This window comes from Eublepharis macularius, chromosome 15 (assembly GCF_028583425.1).
Source record: "Eublepharis macularius isolate TG4126 chromosome 15, MPM_Emac_v1.0, whole genome shotgun sequence".
In the NCBI taxonomy this organism is placed as follows: Eukaryota; Metazoa; Chordata; class Lepidosauria; order Squamata; family Eublepharidae; genus Eublepharis; species Eublepharis macularius.
Genome location: NC_072804.1, coordinates 16,737,411 through 16,749,517, shown reverse-complemented (window position 1 = coordinate 16,749,517; position 12,107 = coordinate 16,737,411). Strand labels below are relative to the sequence as shown.

The following is a 12,107-nucleotide window of genomic DNA, read 5'->3' as shown; positions in this document are numbered from 1 at the left end:
AGCAGTTCTAGATAAATACATTTCTGTTTCCAGTCAATCACCTTTTTGGATTGATTATTTGTCACAGCGTTCTGTATGGAAACAAAATCACAGAACTTCCCAAAGGTCTGTTTGAAGGACTCTTCTCCCTGCAGTTGTTGTGAGTATTATCCTCTGAACTCTGATCTTATTTTTTGTACATTGAGAAGGAGATTTTGGTTTGAACTTAATTTGTACTACGGAATATCCAGGCTTTTGTGGTGGAGAAAACAGGGGCCTTTTATGACCTTCCCTCCATGTGCTTGATACATAACCCAGTGAGCCAATGTGATGTAGCGGATAAAGTAACAGAGTAGAATTTGGAAGGCCCCAATTTGATTCCCCACTCTGCCATGAAAGTTCACTGGGTGACCTTGGGCGAGTCACACACTCTCAGCCTAACCTAACTTACGGAGCTGTTGTGAGCATAAAATGGAGGAGAGGAAAATGATGTATGTCACTTTGGGGGAGAAAGGTAGAGTTAAATGAAGTAGTCCGCTCCCTTTACCAACAATAAATACTACCAATGTGTACTGCAATATATTTAACTGAAGTCCTTAGTTACACTTTATTCCCACTAATATCTAACCTTCATTTGTATTAACATTTATAACATTCAGGGCTCAAAACGTCATGGATCGGTGCTGAAATGGCCAGGATTGGGCCGGTGCTGGGTGACAGAGGGTTCCCCCACCCAGCAGCAGCCCGTTCCAGGCCGTTTTGGCCCTGATCCAGGCCATTTCAGTGCCGTTTTGACCATTTTGGGCCCATTTAGGGCTCAAAAGGACCAGGATTGGGGACGAAATGGCCCAGATCACGGACAAAATGGTCAGGATCGGGCCGGTGCCATGCAAGGGAGCGTTCCCCTGCCCGACAGCAGCCTGTTCCGATCCGGGCTGTTTTGGCCATGTTCTGGCCATTTTGGGGCCCAAAATGGCCAGGATCAAGGCTGAAACGGCCAGGATCAGGCCGGTGCCAGGTGGGGGATCCAGGCCATTTTTGGCCAAAATTGGGCCCAAAATGGACAAAAGGAAAACAAAATGACCATGATCGGGCTGCTGCTGGGCAGGGAAGGCTTCCCCCGTCTAGCAGGGGCCTGATGATGGCGATTTTGGGCCAGAACCTGGCCATTTTGGGCCTGAATTAGGAACAAAATAGCCAGGATTGGGCCCAAAATGGCCAGGATCAGGTCTTTGCCAGGTGGGGGTACACTCCTCTGCCCATCAGTGGCACACTCTTGGTCATTTGGGGCCCCTTTCTACCATTTTGGGCCCAGTTTTGGCCCAAAATGGGCAGGATTAGGCTGCTGCCCAGCAGCGGAGTGCTCTCTTGTGTGCCAGCAGGCTGATCCAGGCCGTTTGTGGCCTGTTTTGGCAAAGTTTAGGCCCAGAATGGCCCGGATCAGGCCCTAAATGGCCAAGTTTGGGCTGCTGCCCTGTAGGGGAGTGCTCTCCCATGTGGCAACATCTGAGCCATTTTGGGCCCGTTTTGGCCCAATGTGGGCCCGAAATGGCACAGATCTGGCCACTACTGGATAGGGGAGTGCTACCCCGTGGCAGAGCGGCCCATTTCTGGCCGAATCGGACCTCCCCCCCATGGAGCATAGGAATGATGACGTCACTTCTCAGAAGTGACATCGTCGTGTAGTCCTGGGAGCGCATGCACGTGCTGCACACATGCATGTATTGAGAGGCGCACCACCTCCTCCTGGGAGTTGCCCCGGGTGAGAATTCCCCCACCTTTTTCTCTGGAAAAAAAGCTCTAATTATAACTATGGATTGGATCCTTTGTGGATCTTTTTATCTAGTGAAAGCACTTTTCCTCCAAAAGAAAGAGCTTTTCTTTGACACTGTCACATGGGATCCAGCCCTCTTGATTAACAATCCAGAGCCAGAAGCCATAGTGCATTTTACTGGGGATGTTCCAGCTGCAGCAACAGAAGGGAGAGTTGGCCCAGCTTGACAACTTCAAATTTGAAAGTAGTTGTTTGTGCCATATGTGGTTTGGCATGATGGCTGAATTAACAAACCAGAATTACATCTAATGTTTCACCTCTGGAAGCATCTGCGTCATAGAGCTAAACTACACAAGACGAATTTACACCAGGACGCTCAAGTGAAGGGAGACACAGTGTTAGCTGGGAAGTGTAGTTTAAATTTCACCTCTCTCTACAAAGCCAGCAAAGACCACTCCTCAGAGGGTTTGTTAATTTCAGCTCTCTGCAGAGTCAGCAAAGATTGCTGCTCCTCAGAGGGTTTCTTAATTTCCTCTTTTCCTCCTGGAAGACTGTCAGTTATTAACAAACTCTCTGAGAAGCAATCTTTGCTGGCTCTGTAGAGAGAGATGAAATTCAAACTGTACTTCCCAGCTAACATAGCATCTCCCTTCACTTGAGTGACCTCGTGTAATTCATCTCATATAGTTTAGCTCCTAGAAAAAGGAGTGTTGATCTTGAGCCCTGAACCTCAGACAAGAGTTGCTAGCTACCTTCTGTGCAGCTGCCAGGCTCTGCAGAGGTGCAGCAACTGATTTAGTGATACATCTTTGCTTCTGTAAAAATATTTTTATTCCCTGTGTAATGACTGCATACACATTTTTATGCCTGTTGTTCCGTTTACATATGTTTTATTTGTTGGTGTTTGACCATGAAATAAAATCCGTCTATCTGGATAAGTGATTCAGATCAGGCCTTGGAGAACGAGGAGTTGCCTATCAACTTGTGTGGAAATATTCTGCAGTAGTGACAACTCAGCAAAGTGGTGGTGGTGGTGATTTGTTTTATTTTGCTTTGTTTACATTATTTATAGTCTTTCTTCCTCACAATTTCAAGGTAGATTGCACAGTATAAGCCAATACAATCAACGGTTGGAACATACAATAAACAAACAGATATCTGATACAGAGCTAAAATGATGCTGAAAGAAAACAAAGCAATTCAACATTGCCAGTTTGGTGTAGTGGTTGGAATCTCAGAGCAGAACCACAAGTGACAAAAGGCACAGATTGGACACTTGTCAGCTTCCCTCAAGTTTTGGCAGGAAATGTAGGCAGCTTGGCGGAATGTTGGACAAGTGACAGTTGAAAAGTCCATTGGACAGCAGTCGGAGAGCGAAGCTGCAAGACCAAGACGCCTACATTTCCCATCAAAACTTGAGGGAAGCTGACAAGTGTCCAACTTGTGCCTTTTGTCACTTGTGGTTCTGCTCTCAGACTAAGATCTGGGAGACCCAGGTTCAAATCCCCACTCTGTCATGGAAACCTATTGGTTGGCCTCGGGCCAGTCACATATTCTCAACCTAACCTACCTCACAAGAGGAGTTGAATCCAGTGGCACCTTTGAGAGCAACAAGATTTTCAAGTTACGAGTTTTCAAGAGTCAAAGTTCCCTTCTTCAGATATGAGATCGGAATGGAGATCCCTGAGCCTTTGGCTGAAGAAGGGAGCTCTGACTCTCGAAAACTCACACCCTGAAAATCTTGTTGGTCTCTGAGGTGCTACTGGACTCAAATCCTGCTGTTGTACTGCAGACCAACATGGCTGCCCACCTAAAATTACCTTGCAGCGTTGTTGTGAGAATAAAAGAGGAGAATGATGTAAGTCATTTTGGGTCCTCATTGGGGACAAAGGTGGAGTCTAAATGAAGTAAATAATTAAATAAACATATTAAAGGGTGCAGATATGTAGACATTTTAAAGTTTTTGCTATTTGTGAAAAATATTCTTTATAGAACGCATGAATGATATAAAATAGAAACCGTATACCTTTTCATGAATTGACGTTTCAGACCTTTTTTGTTTTTACTTCAATATCTTTCATGCTCTTTGTTTTGTTTTGTCTTGTTTGTTTTCTTTTTCCTGTTTTTCATTTAAGAGTTAACAAGGATGTTTCTTTGCATTGGTTAGTTGCCTGTAAAAGAAAAGAAAAGAAATAAAGAAATCTGTATTTTCAGAACTGAAGCAAAGCATGCTCCCTTTTGTTTATTTTAATAGTGCCTTGCCAGACTATTGTAGCATGTTACACTCAACCTTTTACTTTATTTGATGTCAATTACAGAATTGCTTAAATTTAAGTTCTTTTATATGTTCTGCTGCAATCATTTAATCACCCACAGCAAAATTCACTGGACAGGAGCCAACCATACTCCCAAGTAGTCTTCCTCCAACTTAAGTGGCTCTTTATAGGTGCTTGAAAGTAAAATTAGGATTCTGGCCAGCCAGTGAGGCTGCCGACTGTGAGGGCAGAAGAGAAAGGTCAGCCAGGACACCAGCCAGCATCGAACAGCAGTCAAAAATAAATGTGGCAATTTGGCAAATACTTCTTTACTCCAGGAATCTATTAAACTGTGTTTTAATATACTACTTTCAAAGTGAGTATCAAAATTAGAGAATATTGCTGGAACTAAGAATGATTGTGGATGCTAAATCCTTTTTGGTTCCCTCTTGGCTGTTTTAAAGATGAATTTCCAAAGAAGAAACACATCTGCAATTATGTCATTTTTATGCTACCTTTCCTTCAGGGAGCTCAGGGTAGCAGACATAACTCTGTCCCCACCACAGCCCTGCCAAGTAGGTTAGGCTGAGAGAGGCCCAAGATCACCCATTCAGCTTCAGAACAGAGTGGGGATTTGAACTCTGATCTGACACTCTCTTGGTTGCTTCTAAAGATGACTAGTCCAGAAACCTCATGGAGCTGCTTTAAAACCAGGCTTAATCAAATTCAGCTGAGGGTCATTTAACTTAACATTTAAAAATAGAGCAACAGTAATGTTCTTGACTAATTTCCTTTGCCCATGTGTTCCCTGTGTGTCTTCAGCAGACAGTGCTGAAGTTAGCATATCACTGCATACGTCAGGTACAGAATTCTTTTACAGTGCTTAAGTAACTTGTATAATGCAGTGAACTCTCTAAAATAAAGTTTGCCAAGGCACTGATGCTTCAGAAGCAATAAACTAACTCTGATTCCATGCTGTCCTTGTCTTTGGTTCCACAGATTGCTAAATGCTAACAAGATAAACTGCCTGCGAGTTGATGCTTTTCAAGACCTACACAACTTGAACCTCCTGTCTTTGTACGATAACAAGCTGCAGACCATTGCAAAGGGCACTTTTTCCCCACTCCGAGCAATTCAAACCCTGTATGTATTAGAATTCTCCATTGGTTGCCATGTGCTTCAAGCTTGGGGGAGAGCGGGGGGGGGGGGGGGTTCTGTTCCCAAATAGACGGGGAAAAACTGTGGGGACTGCAGAGACCAAGCACAAACATGTAAAAGCATTCTTTTCTTTTTATTTGTGAAAGGCATTTGGCTCAGAACCCATTTATTTGTGACTGCCATCTGAAGTGGCTGGCGGATTATCTCCATGCAAACCCTATTGAAACCAGCGGTGCCCGCTGCACCAGCCCCCGCCGTCTGGCAAACAAAAGGATTGGCCAGATCAAAAGCAAGAAATTTCGCTGTTCAGGTAATTTCCTTAGTTCAACGGCTACTTTTCTTACACTCCCCTCCTCCATATAAAAAGCAGTTGCAGATGCTCTTAACAAAGAGCACAGCCTTGTTTTTAGCTGAATTGTTTAGCGATCGTAGCACCCCTGATCCTGCCCAGAGCCATTTGATCCTGCAGCGCTCCTGTAGCTCACACATTTGGCACTGCCTCTGCCAGACACAAAAAGTGAGGCAAGAAACTGAATACACGGCGTGTCAGTCTTGTCAGTCACCTTTTTAAAAAGCAAAAAAGAAAACAAACTCCAATCTGCAAAATCTTAAGCAAAATCTTAAAAATATGACCGCATGTGAAAAGCATGACATTCATATTACACAGGGAAGCTTATATCATGCTGAAATGTCTGTTTGCTTTTTCTAATCTTACTCTATTTCCTACTTACATGTTCCTAAAGTCTCACTCCTCTCATCTGGTGTCCAGCTGTTCCAGGTGCATTTCATATCATACAGTTAATTCTGTCGAAGCGAGCGGCAGATAGCTTTGGCTCAACGTACATTCTTATATAGCCATATTTGTGTCAACAACAGTTGCTATGAAATCACATCTCCCCCCCCCTCCCCGCGTGCGTGCAATTACCTGTAACTAACTGTAGATCTCAAGTCTAATAGAATTCTTCACTTGCTTACATTCAGGTACATATTCTATTTTTCTCTTTTTTTATTTAGCTAAAGAACAGTATTTCATTCCAGGTAGGTTTGGCTGTACAATAAAACTAACCCACAGGCTCCGTTCTTCCCTTCAGCAATATCATAGAACCAATGCATGCAATTTAACACTAGTTTAAGCCTCTTAAAATAGGTTTAGTTTGTAGTTTTACTGGGGCTTCGCATGCAGCTCTTCAGATCCAATTCAACGAGCTCAGAGACTGTCCAAGTGGGACTCGGTTACTTTAGCTCGATTGCACCAGTTGTTTTGAAATATATTTGTATCTACTTTGCACATCCTACTCACATTTTTCCTACTCTTGTTGTTTAAAACATAACTCCTGAGCTTTTTAAAAAAAGAATCCTGCTACAATCAACAAGCGACCATATCCCAGAGACCCTTTCTGAAGGAATACTTTTCCCTGCTTTGCTTTTGTGCACTAAACTCTGTTTCCTGCTGACTTTCCTCTTGCTTGCTCACTTGTGACCTTTGATCCCTGTGTTTGTGAAATCACAAAAGAAAATGCTAAGCAAACTTGCGTTCATGTCCTTCGCAGAGGCATCCAGAGGCTTTAGGTGTGTTAGGTGAAAATATTTTTGATAAAAGAAAAAGGACTTTAAAAGTTAACACATTAATATCTCACTTCAAACTACTTTAATTCTTTTAATATATTCCACATGGATGATTGATATTGGCTCAAGGTCTTCAAAACATCTTTCCTTTTCCCCCTATGCCATTAATAAACAAATAGAGTGCTATCTTTAACAGGGGAGAAAACCCCAAAGCAACACGTTCACGCAGTTGCATTATGATATCCCTAACTTTTGAAACATAATTGATTGGCTCAAGTACTCAAAGGTTTAATGAAGCTTTTGATTGAACTGCAGAGGCATGAACTGACAGCAGGAAAAACATTAAATTATAATTTACTGTATAGAAAACCCACTGTAGTAATTGATTATGCCGCTGATGCAGATTGTTCTTTCGAGCACTACAGGTCAGAATGTGGTGTTGTGATTTATCAATCAGTCTCAGCTACAGCCTTTTATGTCGGTGTGTTTAACTCAGTCTGCTTTTATTGTCACATAACATACTGTCTTTAGGTTGGAGGAATTGTGAAGTTTTTTGAAGCCCTTTTACTAATATTAGTCAAATGTAGAAGGAAGAAAATTGACCACTGTCTATTCCTGTTCTTAAGTATAGAGTTTTACAGTGCAGTCCTAAGTAGAGTTACACCCTTCTAATAACATAACAAAATAACATTTGATTTATATACTGTCCTTCAGGACAACTTAATGCCCACCCAGAGTGGTTTTCAAAGTGTGCTATTATCCTCACAAATCATCTTTTGAGGTGGGTGGGGCTGAGAGAGCTCTGGAAGAGCTGTGACTGACTCAAGGTCACCCAGCTGGCTTCAAGCGGAGGAGTGACTCTGCAGATTTGAGTCCTGCCGCTTCTAACCACTACACCAAACTGGCTCCGAAGTCCACTAAAGTCAATGGGTATAACTCTTCTTAGAATTGCACTGCTTATGTTATAAGAGAGTTTGTCTGAGAAGTGATTTGCACATTATCAGTTACTCAATAAGTAATTCAGTTGGGGAATTCACTGCCAGTAGAGATAAGGATGGCCATGAGCACAGAAAGCTATAAAAGGGGGTGAGATAGATTAGTGGCTGAGAGGCCTGCCAGTGGCTACTAGTCATGGTGACTGGAGGGAGCCTCCATCTCTACAGTGGCAGGAAACCCCTGGGGACAGCAGAAAGTGAAGGCGGTGACCTCTACTGCCTGTTCGTTTGGCCCTCCAGGGAAGATGGTTGGCCTCTGTTGAACCAGGATGCCGGACTGGATGGACCACTGGGTCTCATCCTACAGGCTCTTATATTCCTATTTCCAAGTTGTACACACTGTGAAGAATAATATGAAACAAATAACATTTGGATCTCACCAGCTGGCCGACATGAAGGATCTAAGAGTTCAAGAATCTCAAAGATCTGTCAACATGTGGGATCCCTGTATTATTCTTATGTATCACCTAAAAACCAGAAAGAATGTAACTTTTGAATTGGCAGTTACTTGATAAACCTGCAGGTTCACCTAAATAGTAAACTGAAGATAAAAGAGATAATCTTATAGACTAATAGCCTAGTAGCCTTGATCTGAGGATTCTTAAATCCAGAGATGGTGATAATAACAGTGTGCTTATATACCACTCTTCTGCACAGATTAGTGCCACATTCGGTGCTATTTTTAGCCTACACAATACATCTGGGGAGTTGGGGCTGAGAGGAGTGGCTTACCCAAGGCCACCTGCAGAAGTCATGGCAATAGTGGGAGACTGGAGTAATGAACAGACAAGACAGATCTTCCTACACACCTTGAAATGCCCCAAGTTTGCAGAAAAATCTGAAATCTGAAAGTAAAAAAAAATCTGAAAGTAAAAAAACCCAAAACATTGGAGGGTTTAAAGAAAATGCTCTCAGTGGCTGTTGCTAGGCAACCATGCCAGGTCAGCCAGTATTCCAGGCTCGGTTTCTGTCTATAGAAGGTAGGGAGAGGGGGCAAGGTCCTTTCCAGGGCTGTTTTGACTTTTGAGGGAAGACTTATTGGGGCCAGGCCCAGAAGCAACTACTGGGCGACTTGATACCAAATGGCCTGTATGACTCACCCAGGTCCTGCTGCTTGGTATTATTCAGCAGCAACTCCCCCCCCCCCACACCCAAAAGCCAGTGTACGATAGAGTTTTGAGTTTCAGAGTAGGATGTGGGAGACCGATGTTCGAATCACCACTCTGCTGTGGAAGCTTACTAGGTGACTTTGATCCATTCACACACTGTCAGCCCAACCTACCTTTCAGGGTTGTTGTGAGGATAGCATGTCGGCAAGGAGAATGATGTGAGCTGCTTTGGATCCCCATTGTGGTCAAAGGCAGTATATAAATATAGTAAATTAATAAATATAGATGAGGGAGCAGATAAAAGGCAAGCTGTTTAGTGGGTTTGAAGGAGAGAAGGGCCGTTTCCACACTACTCACCTTCATCTGGAACGCTGCAGAACGTCGCAAAAAACCCCGCGGAAGATAGCATCTTCTCACGCAAGTTCTGCGCGATGTGCAAAACTTGTGCGAGAAGATGCTATCTTCCGCAGGTTTTTTCGTGACGTTCTGCAGCATTCCAGATGAAGGTGAGTAGTGTGGAAACGGCCAAGGATGTTACTCCAGTCTAAGCCAATAGATTTCAGAGGGTTTACACAGGAGTAACTCCGCATAGGATTACGGTATCAGTTTAGTTGAATACAGCATACGGTAGTAGGAAGACAAAAGTAGAAAGCATCTTTTTTGGGAGATTCTACAATGTTACTGTTGTAGTAAGAGAGGACCTAGATATTTATTAGACGAAAAGGTAATGCAAAGCTCTTGCGATCTTGCTTAGAGCCGGTTTCTGCTCTTCAAAAAAGTAAGTTCTCAATATATTTGTACATCCATGCATCACAATGGCATACCGAAAGCAGACATTTAAATAATGAACGTGCTTCCAATCATACGAAAAAACCCCTCTGATGCTGAATATTGCTTGAATACTGTAGATCATTGAGCCAGAATTTGTTTAAATTCCTTTAAAATGTTTAGAGTCTGTTTTTTCCCCCAAAGAAACTGTAAGTAACCAGAAGCTGATTAAATCTGGGAGAAGGTTTTTCACAGACTTAGGTTCAGGTCGATAGCCATGTTGATCTATAGTAGAAGAGAAAGATTCAGGTCCAGTAGCACCTTAAAGACCAACTAGAATCCCAGGGTATGAGCTTTTGAGAGTCAGAGCTCTCTCGAAAGCTCATACCTTGGAAATCTAGTTGGTCTTTAAGGTGCTACTGGACCTGAATTTTGCTTTTAAAGACTTGTTATGAATCATCCCATAATACGCATTTCCTTGGTCACTGAATTACAGTAACTTTGAACAATCAAATCCAGTATCTGGTTGGATTTTTGTATTATAAACGGCACAGTTCCCCAGAGTTTCTTTGATCATATTTCTAAGTGGCTTACCAAATAACAGAGGCCTCAAACTATGGTACATTTTGGGCAACTATTTAAGAATGCAAATGAGAGTCTCATACTATATGGCTTCACAATGCATGTTATGCCTTTATTTTACTCTGCTACTTTTATTTATTTATTTAAACCATTTCCACCCAAATAGGATCCCCACAGCGGAACAGGAATAAATTATACTCCGGGTATCATATAATCAAAGAAATGGAAGGGAAAGCTCCATGTCATTGATTTCAGTTGGGAGTTCGGGAATAGCCTTGTGGGGGGCAGGATGTTACTCACACCCTAGCAGAGAGCTAGCAAGGATGAACTTTGTGTTTTTATCTTCATTGGGATCACTCTGTCTTTCTTTCCTTCTTTGGCTATCTTTCCTGTTTCAGGAGTTCACCATTTGGGCTGTAAGTAAAGTTCAGTGTGTGAACTAAACACCAGTACCCTTCCTAATCCCAATGCACCTTCCACTTCCAGTCTCAGAGTTCTTCGCACCTCCTGTCCGGGAGGAATTCATCGGTTCTTGACTGTATTGTTTTCTCCGTGTCACCTATCCTGAAGTCCTTTCTAAATGTTTCTTCCTGATCTGTCTAGAATGTTACTTCTGTTCTGCAAGGGACGGTGAAGAGATCTTTCTTCCTGCGTTTCGTTTTTGTGTTGTCTCCAGTTCAGTGGTGTCCCAGTGGCAATGGACATTCTATAGGAAGAATTCCAAGCCATCCTTCAGCAGTTTTCCTACTGCCACACTCTCCTGTTCTTTCCTCTCTCTCCTTTGGCTGCTTCTCCTTGGCCTAAGTGGATGAAGTTGTGATAACTTAGCGAGATTTTCTGTTGTGCTTGATCTAACCATGTGGTTGTGAGGTATGAGTAAAACATGGTTCTGTCAAGCACCACGGAACGTCACGCAGCTTTCTACAGCATGGCACGCTGCTGAGGCTTAAATCAGGATTGCACACTTCTAAAATAAAAAAAAAATTGAAGAAAACATGGCTTTAAATTTTATGGTACTGAGATTATGGAGAGGGTTGTGGACAGTGAAATAGAAGGGGGAAAGGAGAAGGTTAATGAAACAGAATACAAGGATCTACTTAATCCTGAAATAGGGAAAAGATATTTTTAACAAGAATTAATGGTGCTCGGTGTGTTTAACCACAAAATGGAATAGATTGGCTGACATCTTAATCAGCAGAAAGTACAGCTGTGAAAAGCTCACACAGTTAATGTTATCCCACCATGTGATTTTTTTTTCCAGCAAATTTCAACCCCTCCGAAATTTAACCCTGTCTCAAACCTCAATGTTCCTTTGTTATCATGAAATTTACCAAACCTTTCCCCAGATTACCTGTTTGTACTGCTGGTCTGTCCCTTTTCTGTTCTTAACATAAGAAAATAATTTCATTATTCTCTCAATGGTCTTTATTACCTGTATTTCTTTTTGCTCCACAGGCTCAGAAGACTACAGATCCAAGCTTAGTGGAGATTGTTTTGCAGACCTGGCTTGCCCTGAGAAATGCCGCTGTGAAGGGACAACTGTTGACTGCTCCAATCAGAAGTTTAGCAAAATACCTGATCACATTCCACAGTATACAGCAGAACTGTAAGTCTTGCCCACAGGCACATCCTAAGCGGGAATAACTGTCAGCACAATGACCATTGTATATGGTCTTATATCACTCTTTGGAATGCTAGTTATAGACCTTATCAGGCTGCAGCTCATGTATATTGCATGTTTTAAGTTTAATTTTTATTTACCATTTAATAAAAGGGAAAGAAATTTATTTTAAATGTTCATATACAATATTTAAAAAAATTGGCACCCCCTGTGATAGATTGCTGGGACTATGAGGAAACACATTTTATTTCTAAACTAGGTTAGGCAAATGAGGAAAGCAAACTAACTTGGCTTCTAAGT

At 42.4% G+C, this 12,107-nt stretch overlaps 1 protein-coding gene across 2 annotated transcripts in view; it reads left to right on the top strand.

Annotated features, from left to right (window-relative positions):
- Window positions 1-12,107, top strand: part of SLIT2 (slit guidance ligand 2) — a 402,035-nt gene that overhangs the window by 291,994 nt on the left and 97,934 nt on the right. For both annotated transcript variants that reach the window (XM_054998712.1, XM_054998711.1), the window contains 4 exons: window positions 68-139; window positions 5,008-5,151; window positions 5,313-5,476; window positions 11,642-11,792. In XM_054998712.1, coding sequence (XP_054854687.1) covers window positions 68-139; window positions 5,008-5,151; window positions 5,313-5,476; window positions 11,642-11,792 — 531 coding nt within the window. The remainder of the gene's footprint in view (window positions 1-67; window positions 140-5,007; window positions 5,152-5,312; window positions 5,477-11,641; window positions 11,793-12,107) is intronic.